The 27578-nt window shown below is 51.8% G+C and overlaps 3 protein-coding genes across 4 annotated transcripts in view; 1 reads left to right on the top strand and 2 right to left on the bottom strand.

Annotated features, from left to right (window-relative positions):
• LOC122391899 overlaps positions 1-3464 on the bottom strand; it is a 43484-nt gene extending 40020 nt beyond the window's left edge. The window contains exons 1-2 of one of the 2 annotated variants that reach the window (XM_043386225.1): positions 3333-3464; positions 9-177 (exon numbers count right to left, since the gene is read on the bottom strand). In XM_043386225.1, coding sequence (XP_043242160.1) covers positions 9-143 — 135 coding nt within the window. In that variant the 5' untranslated portion in view covers positions 144-177; positions 3333-3464. Of the gene's footprint in view, positions 1-8; positions 178-482; positions 601-3332 lie in introns of those variants that run through there. The other variant, XM_043386226.1, reaches the window with a different exon arrangement.
• Positions 3465-7540: 4076 nt separating this feature from the next.
• LOC122391897 lies at positions 7541-26813 on the bottom strand. The gene is made up of 10 exons (XM_043386223.1): positions 26547-26813; positions 22599-24622; positions 19916-20136; positions 17339-17509; positions 16233-16424; positions 15595-15748; positions 14687-14949; positions 14049-14338; positions 9216-9451; positions 7541-8502 (listed from the first exon to the last, which is right to left on the bottom strand). Exons 1-10 carry the CDS (start codon positions 26548-26550, stop codon positions 8191-8193), a joined length of 3867 nt encoding a protein of 1288 aa, XP_043242158.1. The 5' UTR covers positions 26551-26813; the 3' UTR covers positions 7541-8190.
• LOC122391898 (protein tiptop-like) overlaps positions 26737-27578 on the top strand; it is a 104115-nt gene continuing 103273 nt past the window's right edge. The window contains exon 1 of the mRNA XM_043386224.1: positions 26737-27006. Within this exon, the coding sequence (XP_043242159.1) occupies positions 26967-27006 (40 nt within the window). The 5' untranslated portion in view covers positions 26737-26966. The remainder of the gene's footprint in view (positions 27007-27578) is intronic.

Here is a 27578-nt window from a genome sequence, read left to right as displayed (position 1 = left end):
CCCCTCACCTGTTCAAAGAAGGCCTGGTTCTGTGTGATGAGGCGGTCCAGTACCGCGAACTGCTCCGGGTTCGGCTGGGCGTGGAAGCTGATGTGAGTGCCGGCGTTTGTGACCGAGGTCACGTACAGGCTACAGTCGCACATTGCCGGCGGCTGGAGCGGCGCCGGAGGCTTCAGCCTGGGGAGCACACGGAGCGGTCGAACGGGTTAGCTGCAGAGTACACACGGGCCACAGACGGCGGCTCAGCGGGCCATATCGGTCGAACAGGTGGTAGATAAGGGCCGAGCAGATGGTAGTTAGATAGGACTGAGCAATGAAGATAGGGATACTTTTTCAATACAGCACGAATCACGATCCACAACACCAAAATTCACGCCACAAGTTGTAAAAAAGATTATAGTCCGAACTTCGCTAAAGGTTGGGAGTTAAAACGCTGAGAAGAAAAATAAAGATATTCTAACCGTGAAGAACAATGACCTTACCCTCTTAGGCAATGATAGCCTGATGTTTGCCTTGATAATCAATTAGATCGCTTGGTGTTTTGATGACACTATCGCTGCGACGGAAAGTACCGACCTCCACGAACCACAGGTACTCAAAAGAGAGCACCTTCCCCTATGATCCGCCGCCACCGGTCCGATATCCACAAAACTGACCACTACAAGCACTCTGACACCCGACCTCCGTAAGTCACCACCACAGAGTGATGAGGAGCACAAACGCAGCCTCGTCTCCACAGAATGACGACACGACCGCCTCCGGACCGCCCGCCAGCGCAGGACCGTCTGCCGCCCGGGCCGGCGCGGTCCCACTCCCTCTGGGGCACCGCGCGTTCCTCCCCCTCCCCCTGAGCAGGGCAGCAGGGTCAGCCAATCAGGAGGCGGCGCGCAGCACATACACCCGGGCACACAGACAGACAAGCGATCACACGGGGTGTCACCTATCAATCCAGAGCGAGACAGGCATCCCCACGGTGTGTGCACTGTATGTGGAGTCAACCGCTCAAAAACTCGGAGGCATGGTGATGTGGTGCCTTATATCCGCACTGTGAAATATTGTGTGCTGGCGCGTAAGCGTGAATTATAACAGCTAACTGTGAGTTATACCGAACCGTCGGTCATTAGTTCGTTAGTTGTTGCCATACAAAGAAAAAAATGACAAATGAGCTCGGTGTGCATTGAACAGTTTTCTTCTCCGTGACTTTTACTTCTCTTTCAGCTTCATTCGTTTCCTTAGAAACGTAACTACCTGCAAGTTTTATCCCACACATTCAAACTAACATGATAAATTGATTATTTGCGTTGCCCCAGATCCGTGAACTCATAGTTTCGTGCCAAGACACTGATATAAAACCTAATTAGCGAAAGCCTTCATCTGTCGAAACTTATTCAACTTGATACCGAAAGGAGCCGGTGGCGGTAAGTAAGATCAACAATGCATGACAGCAATATATCAGCGAAACCAATAAAAGCCTGCATTTCGAACGACTCAAAAGGATAGGACGAAAAATGAAACCAGTGGAGCATGGCCTGTGGCCAACGGCCACGCGGTGCTTCTATCGTTCCTTGCCAAATTGAAACCTTCAAAGCGCCTGTTCAGTCCATTTATTCAACTCGATCGTCGCAATTGTTGTGGCCCGCATCGCCAAGTGTACTCAAAAATTGATTGCCATGAAAAAACTAGCTCAAAAGTCAGCGTGAACCCTTCGTTACTGAACCTAGTATGCTTTACCATACGGGAAATGCCAGCAAAAAAAAAAAACATAAATATAAACACCATTTGATTTGGCATATTTCTAGCGGAAAATGAGCCGGTGAGTAACGGTGGTCCTTTTGCCAAAGGCCTACAATAGAAACAAAAACCTATCTGAGCTCATACCATCAGGACCTTGCAAAAAAGAACTTGCATAGTGCATACTGCATACCATCCACAAGGCACCCACTGGTAATAAGCTAAAATACGTATTCATGCGTTGATAATGAACCCCAGATGACACGATGCCGACCACAATTTTCACGGTCTTCTGAGGCTAACTCTAGTCATTCGATTACGTAGGGTAAAAGTAGGAAGCGTAGCTTTGCAGCGCGATAGGTTTTTCGACAAGTCCGACACCATTATCATTATCAGACGTCCGGCACGACGCTGAGCGGTCCCAGCGTCGCAAGAGATCGATATTCTCGACGTACAGGTCTCGCGGGTTTTAGCGGTAGGTTTTGCACCTAGAAAATTTAGTGTAGGTACTAAGTACTTCAGGCTATATCTTCGTCATCTTAAGCTTTTAGGTGTTGAAGATCCGATCGACTTGTTGGGTAACAAGCCGGCCATGATCGTGTAAAATGGCATCATCGTAGATCGATTAGTTTCTGAGATATAACCGGAAATGTAAAAGTGCAAAACCTACCGCTTCATCCCGCGAGAGCCGTACGGTCAGCTTCAAGACACTAGACAGACACGATTATGTTTCGACAACTTAGCTCGTGATGGCAAAAATGGCAATTAAAATATTTGAAATGAAAAACTAAAAGTCGTGGTTTTCACTTTTCCAAGGACATTTTTTTACTAAGTAGGTAGGTACATTCTATCTATTCTCAACGGGCTATAGCTATCGTCAAAAGTGGCATGGATCATGTATCACTCAATTTAGCAGATTCCAAAGGAGATTCAGTGATCACAGATCACGGGTGCCGAATGCCTAGGCACTAAATTACCGAATAATCGACACTGATTCAGTGGCGAGTGTCAGTGTGTAGTGTGTACAGTGTACCTGTAGTCTCAAAGTCGAGGAAAGTTCTGACCCTCGCTTTGCAAAATTATTATCCATGCAAGGGCACAGCGGCGTCGACGCGTAAGGAAAACTGGTCCGACTTTTTCTCGGGGGGCCCCCACCGGTGGGGGGTGGGGGCCCCCGTGGCCGCAGCAGGGGCCCCCCGAGAGCCCCAACAGGGGCCCCCCGCGGCCGCAGAAGGGGACCCCGCGGGCCGCAGCAGGGCCCCGCGGTGTCTAGCAGGGCCCCAGAGACGCAGCAGGGCCCCCGCGGTGTCTAGCAGGGCCCCCGAGCCGCAGTAGGGCCCCCGCGGTCTGCAGCAGTGGCAGGGGCCCCCGCGATCGCCACAGCAGGGCACCGCCTTGTCGAAAAAGTGGTCCGACTAGTCGGAAAAGTCGGACCGGTGTCGACGCCCCTGCAAGGGCAAACTAGCAAGGTACTTCACACAACTGACGCTTTCAGTGACATTTTGAGCAGGATGAGACCGAAAACAAAAAACAAAAAAGGACGCAGTGGCAGGGGCCAGGGCTAAAGCAAAATTGCCAAAACAAAAATCCGGCATGCTTACCTCCGCACAATCTACGAATAAATGAGTTCGGTAGACTATAAGGCAGTGAAGATACACAGAAAACCTCGCGTAGCAAAATTACAATTCAAATTAATCCAAAACTCGCACCAAACTACCGCGCGGTGTCTGAAACCAAAATGAATTCGGCCGGAAGCAGACAAAAAGTAGTGGTGGAGTGTCTAGGAAAAAATATATGGTTCTGTTACGTCATAGCACTCAACCAATGAGAATGCGGTCATAGCAGCTTATTTTTAAAGATTTGATGTGAATATAAAATATATGAAGCGTAACACTCAGCAAAACATTATTTACATAAATATTTATAATAAATACTCTCAAACTGACAATTACATTTAGGGTTGTTTGGCCGTTTGTCGGGTCTCATGACGCAAGATTTACCTCTCCATTTACAAGCAAGTGCGTAATTCCGCGTAGTTCGAAAACCACGTGAAGGCTGGAGAAGTGGAGACGTTTACGACGTTTACCGCGTCAAACAAACGCAATGCAAATGTTTGCTTCCAGATGAAGAAATAATGATGCCAGATGCAAGACTTTTTTACCGGAAAATACGAGGCATATGCCTTACATGGGTTACACAATAAATACACCTTACAATGAAAGGCTACGGACTTCAAGGCTTTTTATGTGAAATGGAACTCCTATTTCTAAAAACGTTCAAATAATCGTTCAGAAATGTAACCGGCCCAAGTCAGGGGCGGTCGCAGACTTGGCGTTTGGGGGGGGGGGCCAACTTGGCAAAGGGGCCCCTGCACTGAACCGGGGGGCCCGGTGCTAGCTTAACCCTCGCACGACCAGGCCATTTCTCATAACACGAACGACCAGGGGGGGGGGGGTTGTTACGACCCCCCCCTGGCGTTTCGAAACAGAAGGTCGTAGAGCTTAGCGGAAAAAACCAACGGCTTGCTCTCAACGAGATCTCGCGATTGGTGGTATATTTTTTGGTCCTAGGTCAACATTTGACCTACTTTTGACCGGTCAAAGGTCAAATTTTCGGAAAAATAGACTTTTTTCAACTTTCGGCGGCGATTGCGGCAAAACGGTGGGAGATATCGACTTAAAACCTTCACTATCGTGTTTCTTGATCAATTCTCTATCGTTTGGTATGTATTTCGTTTCCCTAGCTCTAAAAATGGCGCGTTGGGAGCGCCGGAAGTCGGCAAGGTCGCAGTCGGCGGCAGAAATTCGAAAAATCAAAATTTAAATTTTTTTTAAATCTGATTGTATTTTTGGATTTGGGAGGTCCATTTGCTCCCTATAGAAGCTAATATTGCTGCATATTCCCATTGAGGTGACAAGAATTAGCAAAATAGTGGTTCGGGCGCTTTTCAAAAATAGTACCGGACGCTGTTCCTCTTGTGACGTCATAGCTCCGTGACCTGACCTGACCCGGTCAAATTTCTTATACCATATGATAGCCAATACTTGCCCCAACATGCATAGGAAGTTTCATCACGATCCATCAACCGATGTCCGTACCACCGGCAGGAAACCTCGGGCGTTGGCACTCAGTTTGTGAAAATCCGGCCGGAGGCTGTACCTCTTATGACGTCATAACTCCGTGACCTGACATGACCCGATCAATTTTTTTTCGGCAAAAGATGCGCAAAGGTTGCCCCAGAGGGTATTGAAAATTTCAGCCCGCTACGACAAGCCGTTTAGCGTGCACTTCGAAAAAACCTCAGGGGGGGGGGGGTTGATACAACCCCCCCCCCCTAGGCGTTCTAGGGTTAAAGGGGCCCACGGGCGTAGTGCATGAGTGCAGAAATCTAGCCATGACCGGTGAAGCGGGGGGGGGGGGGGTAGGGAGCGGCACCCGAGCGGAGGCTCATTGCCAGCTTTGAGAGTGTACGATGTCGAAAAGGTAAGTTCATTTGGAAGCATTGGTAATGTCAATAACTCACGCAACTGTCAATTGACTACCGCAAAAAGTACGAGCTAACTTAGCCATTTTGAAGATATCGTGCTAAAACTTTTGACAGTGGGTCATCGGTACGTGTTCAATCACACGTGTTCCGTTTCTTATTTTTCACTTGAGCACACATGTAAGTTTTGAAGACCATCACAGTAGCAACTGCATCGAAAGATGGATGGTAGTGGGCAAAATATCCTGAATTTGTCGTGCTGCATCGAAAGTAGTGTTGATGAGAAAATGGGTTTTATTCCAGATTATTGTGGGTAGAGAATACATTGTCTGCACCCACTGGATAATCATTGTTGGTGCAACTTCACCCACTGCACCCGTGGCTCCTACACTAATAGGCCCATGGATAACGCTTCGGCGATACCTATCGCATAGAGGCTGCAATGTGGCCCTTAGAGTACAGCGTCAGACCCCCAGAGGCCGGCGTTGGACCCAAGGGTCAGCGAAGGGCCTCAAGGGCCCCAGATGGGGCCCCAGAGGCTGATGTGGGCCCTCAGAGGCAAATGCGTGACGCCCAAAGGTAAGTCTTGAGCCCCCATAGAACATAATACAGCCATCAGTGGCCGGTGTAGAGACCTCATAGGCCAGTTGGGGGCATGTAGAGGCCAGTTTAGGGCCCTCAGAGACCAGTACAGGGTCTGCAAAGGGCAGTTTGAGACCATGAGAGACCGACTTAGGCACTCAGATGCTAATGTGGGTCCTTACAGGACAGCATGGGGCCCTCAGAGGTTAGCGTGGCCGCCGTGGGGCCCTTAAAGACCGGCATGGGTCGGCGTTGGACCCCAGAGGCCAGCCTCAAAGGCCAAAGATGGGCCCTCAAAGGTGATGCGGGCCCTAAGAGGCCGGCATCGGGTGTTCAGAATCCAGTGCGGGGCCCTCAGAGGCTAATGTGCGCCCTTACAGCCCAGCATGGGGCCCTCAGAGGTCAGAATGGGGCCCGGAAAGACTGGCATGGGCCGGCGTTGGACCCCAGAGGCCAGCAGAGGGCCCTCAAAGGCCAAGATGGGCCCTCAGAGGCCGATGCGGGCCCTTAGAGGCCGGTATCAGGTCTTCAGAATTCAGTGCGGGGCCCATAGAGGCTAATGTATGTCCTCACAGGCCAGCATGGGGCCCTCAGAGGTCAGTGTGGGGCCCTAAAACTCCGGCATGGGCCGGCGTTGGAACCCAGAGGCCAGCGGAGGGCCCTCAAAGGCCAAGATGGGCCCTCAGAGGCCGATGCGGGCCCTTGGAGGCTGGCATTGGGTCTTCAGAATCCAGTGCGGGGGGCCTCAGAGGCTAATGTGGGTCCTCATAGGCTAGCATGGGGCCCTTAGAGGTCAGTGTGGGGCCCTAAAAGACCGGCATAGGCCGGCGTTGGACCCCAGAGACCAGCGGAGGGCCCTCAAAGACCAAGAGGGGCCCTCAGAGGTCGATCCGGGCTCTTAGTGGCCGACATCGGGTCTTCAGAATCCAGTGCGGGGCCCTCAAAGACAATTAAAGGCTAGTCTTGAGACAGAAATGAGGCCACCAGAGCCTGTGTAAGGCCCTCAGCCGCCGGTTGGGCCCCTGAGACCGGTTTAGGGGCCCTTAAAGGCCAGTGGAGGGCCCTCAGAGGTCAACGTGGGTCCTCAGCGGTCAATGTGGGCGCTTGACCGCCACTGAAGGGCCCTCAGAGGTGAGTGTAGGACCCTCAAAGACCGGTATGGGAGCTGTTAATAGCTGGCGTGGGTTTCTCGAGCCTCGTGACAATCGAATACGGGCCAGGGCCCCATACGCCCATGGGGGCCCATCGGTTGTTTGGGGGGGGGGGGGGCCAAATGATATGATGGCCCCCCCTGATTTGCCTTTGGGGGGGGGGGGGGCCATGGCCCTGATGGCCCCCCCCCCCTGCGACCGCCACTGGCCCAAGTCTCGTATAACAAAATGACATGAACACTGGACAGCTTCCACTTTCTATGGTTATAAATCATCCAGATGCCCAGCAGTAAATGGTAAAATATCTGATAGAAGCAATGTCTGATGAATAGCAGTAAACAAAAATTAGAGGGGAGAGTTCATTTAAAAATGGGGTAATACATGAGCAAATAAGGCTCCTGTAGGCTGTAGTATCCGTGACAAATACTTTTATGCACGTTTCCCGATTACCTGGTTACGGGATGTGGCCAGTGGCCATGCCTTATATTGAACCATGCAAAAAAGAAGTATACGGTAATCCATGCATCGAAAGTTGCTGCACGTATCTGCAATTCGGAATTGTTGTCAATGCGTCAGCTATGAACATAATCAATGTCCCAGCATAGATGTATTTTTCTATGGGTCACTCACAGCGAATGCCCAAGATCGTCACCATCAGTGGGCAGTGGGGTCAATACATCAGCACAAGCTTCACATCGAAAAATCCTCGAGCAGAACAGAAGTAAATAAAATACGAACACCAGCACAAGCTTTCACATCAAGCAATCATCGAGCCAAAACAGAAGCACAGAAGTTGAAATTTAGCGGAGCGCGTTCATGAACCAATAAAGAACACATACGAACGGAACGTAACAAACGAATTGAATACAGATCAACTCCGACCAACATGCCAACATCCAATCCATTTTTGACGTCGGACGAGCTCAATCACAGATGTTGTATACGCAAAAGCGCGTAATGCAAGTGCCATTTTTTCTCACAGACACGCCATTTGTTGTCCGTCCGTGCCATCTCCCTCTAGAGGCTGTCGTACTCTTGACGCAACTTTATATACATATACACAGCTCACACACCACTTCTCACTTTCTCACCATATCCTCTCGACTTTTTACACCGGCCTTCCGACTACACCGCACGGACCACAGCCTTCTGCACATCAGTTTTTCAATGCAGCACTAATTACACCTAACACCGGTTCTTCAATATGACACACCATTGCACCACAGCCCAAACACCCTTCCTTCAGTAAAACTTATGAATGGTAACCTTATCCGCCCCCTCCGTCTCATCGGGCGTAAAAACGACCTTGACCCTGCGGAACGGCGGCTCGTCGGGCTTGTGAATGATGACGTCACGGGGTACCATCACGTGACGCGATCCCTTGTCGGTGAAGAAAGTCATAAGGAGCGAGGAGCACTCGCCCGTGTCCTCGCTATGCACGACGGTGATCTCGGTGGGCAGGTTGGTCTCCAGGGAGATGACCTCGTTGTCCGGATTGTCAGTGTCTGTTTGGATCAGAGTGGTCCGGTGCACGCTCTGGTCCTCGATGTGGACCTGGGGGAGAGGGAGGGGTGTGGTAGAGAGAGGGATGCCTCAAAGGGGTACTCTCCACGGATGAGATGTGGTCTGAGACTCCGACGGACACTAAGGATGTTCTGGTCTTTGTCAACCTTACGGCAGTTTTAAGATGGGTGTAGTTTGGATCAGAAGGGACAGAATAGCATCCAGGTGGACGTTGAGGAGAGCGATGGATAACAACAGCTGGGAGACAACAATGCTCCACCCTAATCGAACACCGACGGAGTGCAATCAGACAGCCTACTCCATGCAGGTCGCTAATCAGAGTCAATCACCTCAACTGCCGGAATCTTGACACCGAGCTCTGGTTTCACACGCCGTCAGACCTATCTGATCCAGCCTCTGTCCGCCAGCTCGACCCACCCCGCCCCAATCCATCCGGCATCCTCCATCTCCAGTCACAATGCATCAGCCGTAACCAAACCACCGCTCTCAGCTACTCTCCCTCCCGTCCCACGACCGTCGCCACCCAGCCCTGACCTCAGCAACTCCCCCATCCTCCCCATGGCCGTCGACGCTTCATCTTCGGTCTTTGGCAGCCCCCCCCCCCAGCCACATCACCTCGCCCAACCCTCACAACCCCTCTGTCGGCTCCACCGTCACCCCTCAAGCCACCCCGGCCCTCCAGGCGCTCACCCCGCCCCTGTCATCCCCACCGTCTCCCCTCACGCCCCCCTTCCCCCACTGACCTGCGGAACCACCGGCTCATCCAGCGCCCCGGAGCCCGAGAAGCGCGTCGGTCGCGGCTCCGAGTCGCCCGGGTCGTCGACCAGCTCCGACTGCAGCGCCTCTACCGGCGGCGGCGCGAACGTGCGCGGCTCGTCGGCCGGCATTGTGCCGAGCGAGGCGTCCGCCGGTGGCGCTATCTGCAGGGATAGCGAGTCGCCGACAGAGACGTAGTCTATAGTCGGCACGGTCTCGGCCTCTGCGAAGACGAGAAGTGAGGGAAGGAGTTAGTATCCACGGGGCAGAGCAGATACAACGCAAATAGATGGTAGAGTCCAAGGCCCTAAAACATAGGTCGAGTCGGATCAGCCCATACTTTCAATCACCAGTCTGATTTTATTTTGTTTTGTTGGGTTAGGCCCTTTCGGTCCAATGGGACCATTGCAGAGCCGGAAGGATGATAATTGATAGGAATTAGGGGTGACATTGGTCTGGGCAGACACCCTAAAGAGTCACCGGAGCTGAGCCCGTCCGTCAGGACAGGCCGCCCAGCCCCCCCCCCCCCCAAGTACTCTCTGCAACCGGCGAGGAGTGTGCTCCGCCTTGGGAGCTGCGGTGCCGCTCCAAGGGAGCAGCCCGCACAGGGCGTATTTTAACATGTCAACTGGGTCGGCAATTGCCGACCCAGTCACGGAGAATGCCGACCCAGTGACAGCCGTTTGCCGACCCAGTTGCCGCCCCCTCTAGGATGCAGCACGCACATGCAGGCTAGGTGCCGTCATTCATAGTGAGGCTGCTGCCCTCCAAAATGATAATGCCGCCTCTTAAAGTGAACCAGCCGTCTATAGAAAGTGATCATCCCGCAACTCAATGTGACAGTGCCGCCCCTAAATCTGTTAGTAGCCCCACTCAATGTAATGGTGCCGCCCTTCTAAGCATCTGTGGAGCCCCTCAATGTGATGATACCGCCCCTCAAGAAGATGATGCCGCCCCTTTCAGTATCGGTGGCGCCCCTCAATGTGATGGTGCCGCCCTCAAAGTGCCGGTGGCGCCCCTGAATGTGATGGTGCTGCCCGCCAACGAGTCGGTGGCGCCCCTCAAAATGATGCTGCCGCCCCTAATAGTGTCAGTGACGCCCTTCGAAGTGTCGGAGGAACCCACCAATATGATGGTGCCGCCCCTCTAGATATCCACACAGCCCCTCATTGTGATGGAGCCGCCCCTCAAGCAGATGATGCCGCCCCTGAATGTGATGGTGCTGCCCGCTAACGAGTCGATGGCGCCTCTCAAAATGATGCTGCCGCCCCTTAAGTGTTAGTGCCGCCCCTTATAGTGTCAGTGACGCTCTTCGAAGTGTCAGAGGAACCCACCAATGTAATGGTGCCGCCCCTCTAGGTATCCACATAGCCCCTCAATTGTGATGGAGCTGCCCCTCAAGCAGATGATGCCGCCCCTCAAGAAGATGATGCCGCCCCTTTCAGTATCGGTGGCGCCCCTCAATGTGATGGTGCCTCCCTCAAAGTGCCAGTGGCGCCCCTAAATGTGATGGTGTCTCCTGTCAACGAGTCGGTGGCGCCCCTCAAAATGATGCTGCCGCCCCTAAAAGTGCTGGTGCCGCCCCTTAAAGTGTCAGTGGCGCCCTTCAAAGTTTTGGAGGAACTCATCAGTCATCAATACAATGTTGCCGCCCTCTAACTTTCTGTAGCGTCCCTCCATATACATAATGGTGCCGCTTCTCAAACCATCCGTGGCGCCCCTCAAAGTGATGGTGCCGCCCCTTACAGTGTCGGGGGTTTCTCCTCAAAAGTCAAGGTGCCGCCTCTCAAAGAAATGCTGGTGTCCCTCGAAGTGTCGGAGGCGCTCCTCAATGATGTTGCCGCCCCTCAAACCTTCCGTAACGCCCCTCCACGTCATGGTGCCGCCCCCCAATGTGCTCATGGCGCCCTTAAATGTGATAGTAACGCCGGTCAAAGTGCTCCTGGCAGTGTCGGTGGTGCCCCTTATAGTGTCGGTGGCGCCCCGAACAGTATCGGTGGTGCCCCTCAAAGTGATGATGTTACCCTCAAACAAACGGTGGCGCCCTTCGAAGTATCGGAGTCCCTAAATATCATACCTATTGCCACCCATTAACCATCTGTAGCGCCCCTCCATATGATGAAGCCGCCCCTTAAAGTATCCGCGGCGTTCCTTAAAGTTACAGTGCCGCCCCTTACAATGTGGGTGGCGTCCTCAAAATAAAAGTGATGTTGCCCCCCCCCCCCCGAGTAATGTTGGCGTCTCTTCTTTAAGTATCGGAGGCGCTCCTCATTGTCAACTGCTCACATGGCGCCCTTCAATGTAATGGTGCCACCCCTCAACGCTCAAAGAGATAATTGCGCTCCTCACAGTATCGGTGGTGTCCCTCAAAGTGGTTTAAGTGCCCTAAAAAAAAAATGGTGGCGCGCCTCAAAATGATGCTGCCGTCCCTTAGCATATCTGCAGCGCCCCCAAAATGATAGTGCCTTCCCTTAACCGGCGCCGGGCTGAGGTTGTTTGAACCCCCTCCCGACCCCTATAACTTGGCTACTTGGGCCACGTAGCGACACGCGGTAAGCGGCATTCGAAGGAGTGTCAAAACTACTTGGGTTAGTTGGTTAACCGTACTTTGGTTAGGTCAAGTCAAATGTCAAATATCAGGTGACCAGAGGTCATCAAAGGTGAAATGTGGGTGAAATGTTGTCTGTTTCAACATTTATTGACAAACTGGCGCATAACTCGGGGAATAATAGAACTACAGCACCGCAAAAAAGCGCATTCGATAGCTCTTCAACGTTCCTATAAAGTCCTCAGACTTGACCTAACATCAACGACTTAACCTCCAGAGCACAACTTGTTTAACCCTTGTCGGGCCGGGGAGGGTTAAAGGGGACAGTGGACCCCCTCCGCCCCTCTACTGAGCTGTTTTAATGAAGAACCTTTTTACTTTAATAATTATTGACTCACGAAAGTTATGACATCGTTTTTTTCAGTACTGCGCTCCTCTCGTCGAGATGCGTCGAATGAACTATAATTTGACATTCAAATGTCATTTGGAAAATTTGAGCTCAGGTCCAGGTCATGACCTGACTGGTAAAGGTCATGTTGCATATCAGTCGATTTGTATCGTCAAACTGAAATCATCTAAGGTGTTTTCATCGCTCAGGCATATCGCATGTCTCTATCAGAAGTTATTGAAAAAAAACCTGCTGGAGGCCTACCAATCCATGACCTGACATTACCTCAAGGACATAACGAGGGGTCGTTGGTGGCATTTTTCCGATTAAGTGTGTCATTTTTAATTGTTTTCTGATGTTTAAATTCGTTAACTTTGACATTTGTCTACCTAAAAGAGGCACATGCCCCGACTTTCTCCCATTTCCTTATACCTAATGGAAGGGTCGCAAAATTGTCCTTACCTTTGGTCAAAGACATCGCAATTTCGAGACTTACATTTTATGTACTTACAGTGACACACTGTTTGTCTTATCAATCGCTGAAGTTATAAAGGGATCGTTCAGTCGGTATATCTATGGTGAGCATTTGCCTGTTCCGTAGCTCAGTTGGTAGAGCACCGGACTCCCCGCATTGTCTCCGCTTGCGTTTTGTCCGCCGGCCGAGCCGGAGAGAAAGTTACCGAGTGAAGGTCATTCAAATTTCAAAAACTCAATGACAATGTCACTGGGGTCACCAAAATGTTTGAGCAGGTAGGTATAGCATTCATTAACTGGGGGGGGGGGGGGATGAACTTATCTGTGCAATACGCTGTTCATTACGCGAGTAACTAATAAATACAAAATGTATGAGTTCATCCTTACTCCACCCGCTCTCCCTCTCCATAAAAAGAGAGTTTAAATGTGTTGAATTTTATTTATACCTATGCAGAAAAATAGAGACGTCTAAGGATATGGCCGAATATCAGCGACCCTTGCTCATTGCTGTGTAAGCAATGAGGTATGACAAGTGGGGGTAATGGCCCCGTCCAGCGCCCATAAAGTGGGCACCACTCGTGCGACCTGCCGACCACTGTTCTAGATAGAGCCATAAAACGCGTGAATGTTTTAAGCTTGACGATACGGATCGACTGGTATGCAACATGTTCTATTTCTGGTGAGGTCATGAACTTGACCTCAGGTAATTTTTTTTTTTTGTAAAATCAAATTATATTTCATTTATCGCATTATGATGAGAGAAAAACTATATCCCGGAAATACCGCTGAGCTTAGGTTGAATCTGAAATCATTACTTAGAAAGAGTTATAAAAGAACCTTCGAACGTGTCTTTTTTGGTCATTAAATATCAGTAGGTATGCCGCCCCCTCAGATGCCAAGTGCCGCCCCTATGAGTGCAAAATGCCGCCCCTAATTGTGATTGCCGACCCAGTGAAAATCCCTTAAAATACGCCCTGAGCCCGCATGAGATAAAGTTGCCTGTCCAGCCCGGAGGGGGGTTGCGCCGTGGAGGAGAAGGATTTCAATGTCCCGATGATGGAAACGACGGACGTTTGTCACCGGTCTGCGCTTCAAAACCCTCAAACTTGCAGCTCATAGCAAGCTCTTTCGTTGCGAAAAGACCATTCATAGAACTTGAGACGGCCCACCCTTCCACTCAAGCGGTTACCTCCAGAAAAGGCGTCCTAAGTCCGAGTCATCCTCACCGTTTCTGTGGAGGTGGTGACCGTAAACCCGGATAAGGTAGTGTGAACGAGGATGCGGATGGGTTGGTCCTGAGGAAACCAAAGACATATGCAGCTGCTTTAACCCCCTCTACACTTCTACACTCTTCGAAGAAAGTCTCCTACTTACCAAATAGTAAACGACAGCCATAAGACAACAGCTCACCTTTCTGCCCAGCCTCGGTGAGCCCCGCAATGGCTAGCGGATCCTGCGGGACGAGCGGAGCGGCGACGATGGCCACCTTTCCCCGGGGCAGCAGCGGCGGCTGTCCGCGGCCGCGGCTCAGGCGGAAAAACTGCTTCCCCGGCAGAACGGTGATCGTGAGGTCGTTGGAGACGCTGTCGGCGGTGTCGACGACCGAGGGGGTAGCGGGGGTGTCCGTGTTGAGCTGTCGAATAAGCTGGCGGCCGCGGCTTTTGGCGACCGGCAACCGGCGCGGACGAGGGATCTTGCTCCTGGGGAGGACGACAGAAGAGTTTGGTGAGACGTGTCGGGCTGATGAGTGCCGGATCGAGTCAGAGAAGCACAGCACGTAACAGAACGTTACACAAAATAAATGCTGTCTTATGATATTCCGTCTTCTGACGACTAACAAGTGCCAGCAAGTGTCTTCTGACGATAAGATAAAATACGATAAGATCCATGGACTGGGTCAAGATGGATGCTTAGAACAAAACGACCGGCAACTCAACGGGGTGATAAATAACTGAATACCTTACAACATATCACGCACTCAATCCAAAGCATTCACCACTCTCAGCCCTACCCCGCCCAGTGGGACCCCCGCATCAGTCGCCTCTCACCTCTCCTTGTAGGTATGGTTGATCGGTACATTCGTCTCAATGACGTCATCATCCTTATTGTACAACCCCGCCACATAGGTGGCCATGGACGCGCTCGTATCGAACTGGTCCGAATGCTCCTCGCGCAGGTGCTTTTTGAACTCGCGAGCGTAGTTGGTGCCAAACTGCGGCCGCGAGGGATCGTCGGAGGTGCAGAACTTGCACATATACATCGAGAGGCCCGGGTGACAGCGTGTGGTGATGATGTGCTTCCGAAGGTTCTCCTGAAGAATAGAGGGTGCCGAAAGGGAGGGTCAAGCGAGGGCCAGTCCCTCGGTCGGTAGGAGAGATCAAACACAGTAAGATATATCGTAGAAACGGACAACAAATCCTCAAAATGTTTTTTTTTTACGATTTTGACGCCAGTATTCACCAGTGCACTTTATACGATAGACGCAAAAAGGTGAAAAGTATCGTTTTGCGCGGATCTTTTACAACTAACAGCCGAGCTAAACTAAATGTAAACAGGCATCAAACGTGGGGATAGACTCAAAAGTTGGAAGTGAACCGTGACATGTAGGAACTAATCGCACGATGATTGATCAAACATGTCACGCGCAAACAAGCGTTACCGTTACAGTAAACTGCTTGAAACATCAACATTGAATTGATTATGTCAACATGAAACACGTAAAGCAATAACAGATAACACGAAACACAAAAGACGAAACAGTGTCAACGTGAGCCAGAGCATGGCACAATCCTGAATTTCATTTGAAATCCACCACATACACCTAGTTTGACAGGCTAGACGTCATGAAAACTCCCCGAATGTCGAAAAACAAAACATGTTCATCTCGTTAGCCGGTTGCTTCACCCTAATCCCTCATCGCTCCCACATCTTCCCCATCACAGGTACGGTTACTTACGAAGTTGTTGGCTTTGTACTCGCAGTAGGGGCACGGGAACGGCCGCGATCCCGTGTGGATACGCATGTGTCGCTTCAGGTGCGGCGGGAAGCGGGTGGCGAACTCGCAGTGTTTGCATTTGTACGGCTTCAGACCGGTGTGCAGGTTCATGTGTCTGGGGGGGGGGGGGGGGGAGGCGTAAGGTCAGTATGGCGTAAGGAAAGTGGCGGCAACTGTAAATCATGAGATACATAAACAATGACGAGAACACGAGATAAATGAAAACATCTCAGAAAGAGCTCCGGCCTGCTTGCGATTTCCGTACATAGGTAAATACCTAACCATCAAAAGCTTCATGTTCATCTCGTACTACCTCCCTCCGTCTCTTCATTCCCTCCTCCCTCCTCTCTCCCTCCTATACCATCTCACATTTCCAGCGTAACGGCCGTGTTGCAGGCGAATGAATACTGGGTGAAATTTATCCTAACTTCCCCATCATGACTGATCACTCTCTCTCTCCCTAATCTCTCCTCCCTCCCACTTCCGCATTCAGTGACATTGCCGTTCTACAGGAGAACGAACATTGGATGACATCCCTCTCATTTCCCTTCCTTTTCTCTGTCCTCCCTCCCTTTCCTCCCCCCCCCCCCCCAACTCACGTGTCCAGTGCAATCGCCGTACTGCAGGAGAAGGAGCACTGCGTGCAGCTGAAGCGGCGGTAGTCCGGGTGCTGCACCTTCAGATGTCGGTTCAGCAGACTCGAGTGAGTAGACGAGAAGTCGCAGCCCTCCACGGGACACCGTCGCTCCTCACCACGGTGCTCGCGGTTCAAGTGCATACGTGCCGCGTGTCTGGCACACACGTGGCATGAGGTCAGGAGGGTGGGGTTAGATCAAAGATGACATTGACTATCACTATAGTTGATAACTCCTGTTTGATGTGGTTTGATATGCGGCGAATACAAAACATGATTGATAAAATAGGCGATAACAGCGCAACGGATGTACAATGCCAATGCACTAATCAATCGGCGGGGAACACATTTGATGAGCGGAACGGGAAAGGCGATACATAAATAAATCAGGAATCAGGAACACAAGACAGGTTCACAAAACCACAAGTGGTAATGATCTTGACGCCAAAACCTAAGTAGGTAGGTACCGCTCTCAAAATGTTCGACGTCCCGCCGACATATCTCAAAGCCTGTAAGCCATAAATAACTCAAATTGTCTCGTACTACAGCGGGCGTCATGAGCGGATAATAATCGAATCTGATGTTTAAAAAGCAAAAATGGACGAATTGTATCAGTAGCAATAAAGCTTCAAAACACAATATAATCAAGGAAAGAGCGACATTGATCATAGGCTGATCTATTGAACTCAATAGATTCTCATGACACTTAACGCCACTCAAGACAGATTTTGAGTAATTTACTTCGCTGATTTTCATACACCGACGTATGCCGCAAAAAAACCAATGATTTATTGTTTGATGACGAGAGATTCAAAGATCGTAATTTCCACGGGAACCGTGAGCAAGCGGCAAGATTCTTTCAGTAGCAGTCACTTCGAATCAGGTAACTTGCCCCTTGCGCAAGACGAGAGAAGTGCGGGTCTGCAAGGCATCACGAAAACTTAAAGAGTGCAGCGAAACTTTTTACGATCTCGCTTTTATTTACTCACTACATATTACTTACTCACTCGCTCACCCACTCTCTCTCCCTTCCTCTCTCCCTCCTCCCACACCCCCTCTCCCCATCCTTACCCGTTCGGGAACTTTTTCTCGCAGATCGGGCACCCCACCTCGGGCTGGAAGGCCCGCTGGATGCCGGCGATAGTGCCCTCCTCCGACGGAAGCTTGTTCTTGTGCTGTCGCTGCCGCTCCTGGTGCGAGACAAGCTCGTGATGATCGCGCTCCTCCTCCAAAAAGAAGTACCTGGGGAGGGAGGGTGGTAACTGAGCATACAGGAAGGACCGTTTGATTGGTGAGAATTTTCAGGCTGCATTTATGTATGCTGCACGACGACAATGTAAACCAGGACGGCGGGGAAGCATTTGCGTTGCGTGGAGGTTTTGAAACAAGAAATTTCACAGACACGAACGCATTGGCAATTCGTAGTCGACCCTACACACCCATACAGTGGAAAGAAATCAATTCTTTCCCGCCGACCGCTTGGATGACTCACGGGTCATCGTAACCGTTATTCGTGGCCTGCCCTACAAACTTCACTGAATGAATGGGTGTGTGTAACAAATCACTTCCATTGCACTCCAATCGGCCCACTTCAGCCGAAAATCTCAATCATAAATCCATAACTAGGATTTAAAAATCAGAGCCGTAAAAGAACTCAAACCAGTTTGTGTTCAGAGTCCGGTAACTGATCAGTGGGGCGCACTTCAGACAGAGGTACCAGTGAACGTCCGATTATATCGTTTCATATAATGACCCGATTACAAACGTGTGTCAGGGGTCGTCACCGCATTTCCGGTACGGCCTCCAGCGGTGTCTTTCAATCAACATTTTTAGACGATTCTCATACAAAACTCGGACGCTAGACGTCTTCCTGTTCATTTCACAAATGGGCCTTTTCGGCGACGGGTAGTAAAACATATTTAAGAAGGATCACATGACTTTATGATGGCTTTACGGCCTGAGTGACGGGCCGAGGAAAAACTTATCGGTCGGTACGAGCGGCGCCGGCCGGTGATCCATAAAGCTGTCAGCGGCCCTCAATCAGCCGCGCTGCCCCGGACGGCCGTGACACTTGATAACGGTGTGAAACGGGCCAATTCGCGGCTCGGTCTGGGGTGCGCCCACGCACACACCACACACTGGCTTCGCCCGGGATCGTTAGACTTAACCTTCCAGGCGGTGGGGGGGGGGGGGGGCATTTTTTGCCCCCCTTTAGTTTTTTCAATATATCTCGAGAGAACAGCTGCGCCGATCGTCACCAAACTTTCAGTACCCTCCCGGGAGCAGCTAGCGCACATGGTGACCAAAATTTTTTCCAAAGGCTATGATAGGTTGGCCACTAATGACGTCAGAGTGACGTCATTTTTGCCATTTTCGACCCAAAAAAAGGTTTCGCGGGAAGAGCTGTCAGGCCTACAGCTTTAGAGATACAGAAAAATGTTTCAGACATAAAAGGTGTGGAATCAAAAGGGCTACAAAACTGCTATTTCAGTTTTTCGAATTTGTTGGATTTTGACCCCCAAAAATCAAAAAATAGATTTTTTGAATATAATAGCCAAAAAATCCAAACAGTATTTTGAATTTCGAAAAACCGGAATATAAGTGATAGTCCCTACCGCCTTCTATCTACATACCAAATTTGAGATCGATACCTCTTTTTTGGCCAAGTTATAGCGAAAAAACTGTTCAAAATTGATGACGTCAAATTTTCAAACTCAATTTTTAGCAATTATAGACCTCGTAGCGCAAAACAAAGACCACCATTAGACTCCCCGTGACGAGCTGCATCGAATCGATACCCATTTTATGCAAAAATATCAACTTTGAAATTTGACCTTTTTTGACCTGACCTTGACCTGACCTCCACCAGAAAGTGACCTAAACCGTACCTGATGGTCTTAAAACCAACACCATTGAGTTGGAAATGAAAAACTGGCCATAAAACATGCATCGCACAACCTTAGTAAAGTTGGGTTCATGTGGTGACCCTTGGTGACCTTTGGTGACCTGACCTGTGACCTGACCTGGTATGACCAGTGACCTCTAATAGCAACATATGTACTAGACAACTGACGCCTTATCGCTGATTTTCGACAAAATGCGTTTTACTCGGTGTTGTAGCGCTTTCCCTAGAAGCCCCGTGAACGGTGAAACATTTTTATCTTTGACCTGACCTGTGACCTCATCGGTGACCCCGAGGTCAATGAAGTTTGGGTACCCTCAACAAATTTGACACGGCTATCGAACGCCGTTTGAATTTTCCGGATCCGTCCAGTAGTTTCGGAGATACGGGGGGAGGCAAAAAAATGCCCCCCCCCCCCCCACCGCGCGGAAGGTGGCTGGTAGGCCCACCGCCTGCCGGGTTAACAACTCACAGTTCACACTCTGTGAGCGAGAGTACCCACGAAATCGATTCCTCGAAACCACTGGCACAATGACCAAGAGAACTCATAGACCCGAGGAACGGCATGACGACTCAACGGCTTGAACCAGGAAACAGGTATAACTAATAAGGTGACACAGAATGACAAAGAGAAATAGTCTGACGAGCAACGACACAGCCAATGAGGTGGTCCGATTGAAGGTGTACTGTAAATGACCCTTGAAGTCTTGAGACGAGCTTCGTGACAGTGGAGAAGCCTGACTCACCTGGAGCAGTACAGACAATGGAAGGGCGCCTCTCCCGTGTGTTTCATCAGGTGTGACTTCAGCGACGGTTTCCGGAAGTAGAGGTCACACAGGGGACACAGATAGCGCAGCGGGGTCCGTTTGCCTGTGGCGCCCTTCTGGGCGGTCGGTCGGGAGGTGGTCTTCTTCCGGCTGGTGTGCGGCGCGTGGTGGGTGAGGGACTCGTGGAACAGCACGTTCACCTGCCGGTCGCAGGGGAGGGTGAGAGGGTGAGAGGTACAGTGATGTGACACAGAGGGAGGGGTGAGAGAGGACGGATACAGTGGGAGAGGTGAAACAATCCGGTAGTGCTGAAGAAAACAAGACTAAGGAGAGGGAAAATACTAAATAGCATACCTAACGGTACTGGCATTGAATGGTAGTATGCATATTTCACAGGAACAGGCCAGTCGCTAAATACATTACAAGAGCACAATGACATGAAGAGTATGAAGAGTTGATCTACAGCATTCACCCAAAACTCTCCAGTCAATAAATGTAACATGCTACCCTTCAAGAGCAGATGGGAACCGTAGGTCCTGTCCACACCGGACTGATCTACTCCGTCAGGTAATAAGACGACCCGTCAGGATTACATCGAGGTCCACCCTCGGTCTACTCACGTTAGACAGCGGGGGGGGGGGGGAGGCTGGAGTGGAAGGGAGGGGATCCGCCGAGTCTGACGCGTCAAACATTCTCCGGACCACTGCGAAGTGACTTGGTCGCGTCACAGAGGAATGTGTCTCGGGTACCGCCTCGACACCTGTCCAGTGGACATTTGACATGTCATTAGACGCGTCACGGCGGACCTGCCACGACGGACTTATGTAATGCCCGTCCAGCGCTGTCTAACGCGAGTGGGGGAAGGCGGCCCGACCATTTGACGTTTGGAAGAATGCATGACACAGCCGAACAGTCAACGTAGCCAATGTCATGTATCGCGCCTGACACAGCATGCTAAGCGTACAGCGAGCCCTCGCTGTGAATCCCATGTCATACCCCATATTAGTCAGTGGGTGCAAGAAACATACATGTACCGCCATTCGTATCAAACGAACACTGCAATCAGACATTGTCAATGTCCGATCTGCCAAAGAAAAACCTAAAACAAAGCCGGCCGCATCGGATCAGGTGTTGTCGCTTTCCTTCGAATCACGAAACAGTGCTGTCCGCACAAGGCGTGAGCTCGCCTGGAAAACCCACATCGGGACAGTGATGGATGTATAGTGAGAGGAGTGAGCGAGCCCGAACAGACGCCCACCATCACTCAGGGCGGTGGGTTCCATCACTCAGCAGTGCACGTCCGGGTCATTAATGAACGGGGTACTGGCGGAGCTGTGAAGAGAGGGAGAGAGGGAGAGAGGGAAGGAGGAAGAGAGAGAGAGAGAGAGAGAGAGAGAGAGAGAGAGAGAGAGAGAGAGAGAGAGAGAGAGAGAGAGAGAGAGAGAGAGAGAGAGAGAGAGAGAGAGAGAGAGAGAGAGAGAGAGAGAGAGAGAGAGAGAGAGAGAGAGAGAACGGGAGCGGATAAGGAATAGTTCGGTGTCTAGCGGGCGAGTTCTCAGACGTTTAGACGTTGGAGAGCGACACCTGACGCGGGCGAATTAACCCAAATGACGGTGGTAGTGCATAATTTCGTAAAGGGCTAATTATGTGTACATCAAAATAGCTAGTTTAATTGCACACAGGATAGTCATGAACCGTGATGACTCAACAAAAAACAGCAATCATTTACTGTCCATGGCATCCATAATCTACATAGTACATAGATCACTTCCTAGATCTAACATAAATCAACGCTCCTTATCGGGGCAAACAGCCACACTGACTGGACAACTTCCTGGGAAGCTTTCCGGCGCCCGTCACCCATTGACAGGCTAACGGGGCGCGGGGCCAGGCGTCCCATATACGTCCACCACGGAACATCGAGCCCCTGTCGGCTGTTGTGTATCAGTGATGCCGGCGGACGTCATCGCGCCATCTCTGATGACGCCGCCGTCAGTCACGTCAGCGGCCGTGTCGCCGTGCGATGAGCCGCCATCGGTGAGGTGATACGCACGCCATCCGCGGCTATCAAATATCGGGCGGGCTCGGACGGACGGTGGACGGTCGCCGCACCGATCAATCTCCGGACATGGCCGTCAGCCGACAGGACGGGACGGGACGGGAAGACACACGACTGCTGCTCGGCTGGGAAGGCCCAGAGCTGAGAGCGGCTGCTGTCCTCCCAGAGACCACCGCGGTGCCCTGAGAGGGACCTCTGTCTAATCGACGACGCGGACGGCTAGGAAGGGCCACTGAACTCGGAGAGGTCCCTGTCCAAGGAGGGACCGCCTCATGAACAATCAGCTGGGAGTCTGTCGTGGCTCTCAACCTCCAAGGGTAAGGATTGGATAGGCGACATGGAACTATATGTAAATATAAATGCATGCCATGGCAATAATACAAATACAACAACAAAAACAATTCTCACTATAACTGAAGACTTAAGTTATAAATAACCGTTAGTAACGATTGAAGCTAATATAAACAACCACCTAAATGTCACACTTCTACTCGAACCCTTGCTTCAATTCGATATACATCGATCGTTCCACGTTCTCCAACATATCTCCAACATACGTAGCTACCCAATACCCTCCCCAGCTCCCATCCATTCGCCACTCACCTTGAGATTATTCCTGAAGTCACAGTGGCGGCACGCGTGCTTCCCCTGCCGCACATTTCCGTCGTACTGACACAGGCTCTTCCTCAGGTGCTTCTCCACCTCCTGAGCGCTGTTGAGCAGCTTGCCGCACGTCTCACAGCGGCGGGACACAAAGTGGAAGTGCCGGTGACGCTTCTTCATCTCAGGAGTCATCACCAGGCCACACTGCTTGCACATGCTGATCCCGAGCGGGTCGGCGCTGTGCCGGCGCACCACGTGTTGGCGGGCGGCAAACTCTAGCTCAAATTGAGCCTGGCACAGGCCGCAGCCGAAGCCGTTACCGGCGGCAGAGAGGGTGATGGGGCCCCGCTGGTGCTCCGGCGTGTCCATATGGTCGTCAGTGAGGACCGGCTCGTCGCAGCGCGAGCAGCGCTTCTCGGCGCGCCTCAGCCGGTGGCTGAGCGACTTGATGTGCAGTTTCAGGTCGGAGAGGAGGTTACAGGAGAACTGGCACGGCAGACAGCGGTACGGAGCGTAAGGCGCCGCGCTGGCCATGGCCTCCACAGTCAGCACGTTGAGTAGCGCCGCCATGGAGTCACTGTCGCTGCTGCTGGAGGTCTCGTCCAGCGCCGGTTTGAATACCTGGTAGGCGGCCACGTGGTCCTCACTGAACACGTGCGAGGCCAGACTAGAATCGTGCACGGGACCGCACAGCGGGCAGGTGTAGAGCGTCTCCATGAAACTCTTCACATATATCTTGCCGAGGGGCCGGGGGCTGCCGGCGCGACCTTCAGAGTCGCCGCCACCTCCAGCGCTGTCTTCAGCGTCTTCACCGCCCTCTTCACCGACACTGTCATCGAGTTCATCACCATCCCGTTCACCGAAATCGTCATCAAATTCTCCAGCATCACCGCCACCGTCATTTCCATCATTACCACCATCCTCATCCTCATTTGACGACGGAAAATCCTTAAACGTCACCCTTTTCTTCCGCTTAGCCTTCCGTTGCGGCGGCGGTGGCGTCTGCCTCTTGAGTGCGCATTTAAGGATATCCTCCACGGCACCAAACTCATCATCGGACTGCATGCCCGGCTCGAGTCCAGCCACGGCAGCCGCCTCCTGCGCCGAACGCACCCAGGCCGGCTCGCGCAGACCTGGCTTCCGTTTGCCGAGTTTGCGCATCGCTCGAGTAGTCATACTCGGCTGTAGGCCGGACTTGTGCGTCAGCTGAATGTGCTCGCTGAGCGCGTTGCGTGTTTTGAACTGGATGCCGCACTCCTTACAGCGTGTGCGCGCCTTGCGTTTGGCCGCTGAGCGCGTGCGGACCGGAGAGGAGGGAGGGGAGGACTCTTCGTCGGCGGGAGGGGAAGAGGGAGGCGAGTAGGCAGGAGACCCCGCCGGAGAGTCGTCTGCAAAGTCGGGGGAGTCGGCAAACGGCACGGTCTCGGTGGTCACGGCAGGCGGCACCGGCTCCTGCTCTGGATCCTGCTCCTGTTCCATCTCCTGTTCCGGCCACGGATCCTGCTCTGAATCCGGATCCTGTTCCCAATCAGGCTCCGGATCCAGCTCCGGCTCCGGGCCCGGTTCCGGCGGCGACGGAGGTACGACCCGCAACGTTAGCGGTATGGTGGAGGACAGCAGATTCTTCGACAACGGCATCATGCTGCCAGACTGGAGCGTCCCAGCACGTATCACCGTTGCCGGACTCATGCTCGGTTGTTGAATGGTGGCCAGTTCAGGACCCCCTGGCGAGACCGAGACCGTGACGCCCCTGAGGACACCCTTTAGTGCATCGACTCCATCTCCGAGCGTGATTTTCTTCACGTCGATGATTGGGAGGGAGGACCGAGGCCTGGCGGCGGTGGGGGTGCGGGCGGGGGTGATGACGGGGACAGGGGTGCGGACAGGGGCGCGGGAGGGGGTGCGGGTGGGGGTGCGGGTGGGGGTTAAAGCGGAACATCCGGTCTGCCGGTGAGCCACGTAGGCGTCCAGACCGATTATTGTCCTCGAACAGGCGAGACAGTGGTGAACATCGTTCGCGTCCGCTGGGAAGAGAGACGAGGGGTCAGTCAGTGTCGGTAGGGTGATAGAGCAAACAGTCGGCGAATCAGTGGACACTGGACAAGGTACGTATCACGACGAGCCGGCGTACCGAGGCGATAATTCGGTTAAAAGAAAGTGGATTGTATGTCACTTTCAAAGCTCAGAAGAAGTTCAAACCAAAGTTGAAAATATATTGCATTGAAACGATAAAACGAAAATGTCCCCGTTCTGTACCTATAATGGCAATGGCGGATCCAGAAAGGCGGTCTCATGGACGTTGCACGGGGCATACCCTCCAAAAAGTTTCAATTCCCAAAAACTCCGCGCATTTTGATTCCTTACGCACTCCTATGCGATTTAAAAACTTCCTAATAAAAGTTGTTTTGTTTTCATTTTATCCTCGAAAAAAAAAACTCGTCGATTTCGGGCACCGGTGGGGGGGGGGGGGGCATTTCCCCGTGGATCAGCCAGTCACAGTGCCTTATGGAATTGGACGCATTGGTGACAGAAGACAGGCGGCAATGTAGTTACACGTCGTTTATCCATTATCAATGTAGTTAGATACAAAAAGGCCTGCCCTTTCCAGTCCGAAACAGTTCAGCGCCAGTGTTTTATTTCTGTGTTTGTGTAAATGATAGTGGTTAATAAGGTTATCACATTAGTGCCGGCATCAGAGTCTCGGCACAGAGCAGATTCAACAGTGCAGGGCCTGCCTTTTTGACCCTGGAGGTCTAAAGGCTGAAGCTTCTCCGCCCAGGGACGGGATGGATCACTTAGTTACTGGGGAGGTCAATCGGCTGGGGCCTTACCCACATCCTGAACCAAAACTTGTTTTGGTATGATTCGCGGTCATGTGTGCGCGTAGGTGGGAAACCGGGTCCATGGACCGCAAGCATGGGGGTGGCGGCGGGTGCAAACCAGGGCTGCGGAGTCGGGAGTCGCCAAAATCTTGCCGACTCCGACTCCAGAGTCGTAGTTAATGCTGCATGGCAAACAGGTGCACTGCACCTGTTTGCTTGACGATGGTGCGCTCGAAATTATATTTTGTCAAAAAAGGTCATTTTGCTGTTTTGGACGAACGTTTTCAGCGAAAGAAGCAGAAGACGGTGAATTCCGCAGAACCTGCTTTTTAATCCTGCATGTTATTTTTAATGCATCCTATTCAGTAGCGGCGGAACACCTTCACTCCTGTTGGGGGAGGGGCACTGCCGACTTTTGGTCCCATTCTTTCCATGCAACGCCCATAGGGCTAATGTTAAAATGCCAAAATCAAAGGGGGCACGGTGCCCCGGTGCCCTCCCCGTTCCACCGCCTATCACCTATGATCCTATTTGCAGCGCAAAGTCAAATAAAAAAACCATCGACTCAGCAACCCTCGGGCCTCGGTTAACACTACCAATCGTGCGAGGGAAATAAATTGGGCACAGCTTTTCCTAAGTGACCCACTTTAAGCTGGGAAGTAATGCAGTACCAGCGCCACACCGCCTCAACACTGAACCCATTACCCACTATCCAATACCCTACCCACCCCGGAACCAACTCCCCATATCCGTATCGAAGCCTAGTGGAACCGGCGTGATTTGCCATCTAGCGGACAGGAGTCGAACTGAAGCTATTGCGGTCCTAGATGGCGCCACCAATCAGTCACCGCAACACGCCAAAGAAACAAAACGAAGTAAATATACATGAAACCGACGAAGAGAGCATACAATTTGCGTGATATTTCTGTAATAAAATGCAAAATTCAGTAATGACCAATAATTCTGCTGACGAAGGCAAAAATTAAACCAACGTTGAACTACGGGTAAAACAGGCGCCATCTTAGCGTCAAACAGCTTAGAAGCATATTTCTGGCGAAGTTCACACGAAAGCACCCCAAAAACACCCGAAGAATACGTATCAGATTACAGTCCGTGTGCGACTTACCCATTTTTGTTGACAAACACCGGAGACGGCGACAAACGAACAAAAGTCACGATCAACATCGACCGTAGCACAGCGCCGCGGCGGCTCGCACTGGCTCCGCCTCTCGCTCCGCCCACCCGGTGACGTCACGCCGCTCGGAGTGCAATCCATGGAAGGTGTCCGTGTTTTCAGTGAACGTCAGAGTCAAGTCAGAGTGGTAGCGGCCGCGACGGAGGGGTGCGCGCGCGAGCTGCCGTGCTGCCGGAGCCGGGCGCTGGCCGAAACACTGTTTTATCAGACGATTTTTGGACGGATCTGAGCGAGAGTGGACTGTCGCAGTGCGTTGGAGTGGTTTGTGACCCGAGGCGGACGCGGGACGATGCTGGTTTAGACACCGGGACTTGAGTGACAACGACTGACAGGTGAAGAGCAGGACCGAAAATGCCTCGTCGGAAGCAGGACTGCCCCAAACGGATGCAATGTGAGTACCGATCGTTGACACACGCCCTTCTCGCCCTATCCTGTGTGTTCACGTTGCAACTTTACGCCCGTCCGTTTTCGCCCCTCCACCGCCCTCGACCACGTGTGTGCTGGCGGCAGCGGGTCAAAATCGCTGGAGGCGGGGCGCTGCAGGATGCCCTGCATGTTTTACGGTTCAGCCGGGGTGCAGAAGAGCGGCCGAACTGCAGAAACCGACTGCTAAATGCGTGAATTTCATGCGGCGGCGTTTGCTTGCTGACGTGATTTGCCGTGGATTTAGAGCGGTCACGTGAACTGGCAAAGCGAACAATTATTATCCTTTTTTACCTATAAGCGCCCGAAAGATACCGGCGGTACGGGATAAAATCATTAAACCGCTCGTAGGTAGAAAAATATTTTAAACGTCTCGATTTGTTCTACCTACTCGCGGTTTATTATATATTAAACGTCAATAGACTAACTAGACGGAAGGTCGTTGTCGTTCTGTTTATCGATGACGGTTTGTGATTCGAACCCAAGAACATCTTTAAGAAATGCTACATGGAACAATTGCCATGGTGTTTTCACCGCCGT

Source organism: Amphibalanus amphitrite, unplaced genomic scaffold, assembly GCF_019059575.1.
Source record: "Amphibalanus amphitrite isolate SeventyFive unplaced genomic scaffold, NRLGWU_Aamphi_draft 000460F_arrow, whole genome shotgun sequence".
Classification (NCBI taxonomy): Eukaryota; Metazoa; Arthropoda; class Thecostraca; order Balanomorpha; family Balanidae; genus Amphibalanus; species Amphibalanus amphitrite.
The sequence above is the reverse complement of the archived record's forward strand: the minus strand, read 5'-3'. Positions and strand labels throughout refer to the sequence as shown.

What these genes read in the sequence shown, in the direction of transcription:
- LOC122391897 (XM_043386223.1), bottom strand. An exon ending in GAGAAAAAGTTCCCGAACGG is followed by an intron (nt 16,425 to 17,338) that starts GTAAGGATGGGG and finishes CGTGTGTGCCAG; the next exon opens with ACACGCGGCACGTATGCACT. An exon ending in CACCGAGGCTGGGCAGAAAG is followed by an intron (nt 9,452 to 14,048) that starts GTGAGCTGTTGT and finishes TCGTCTTCGCAG; the next exon opens with AGGCCGAGACCGTGCCGACT.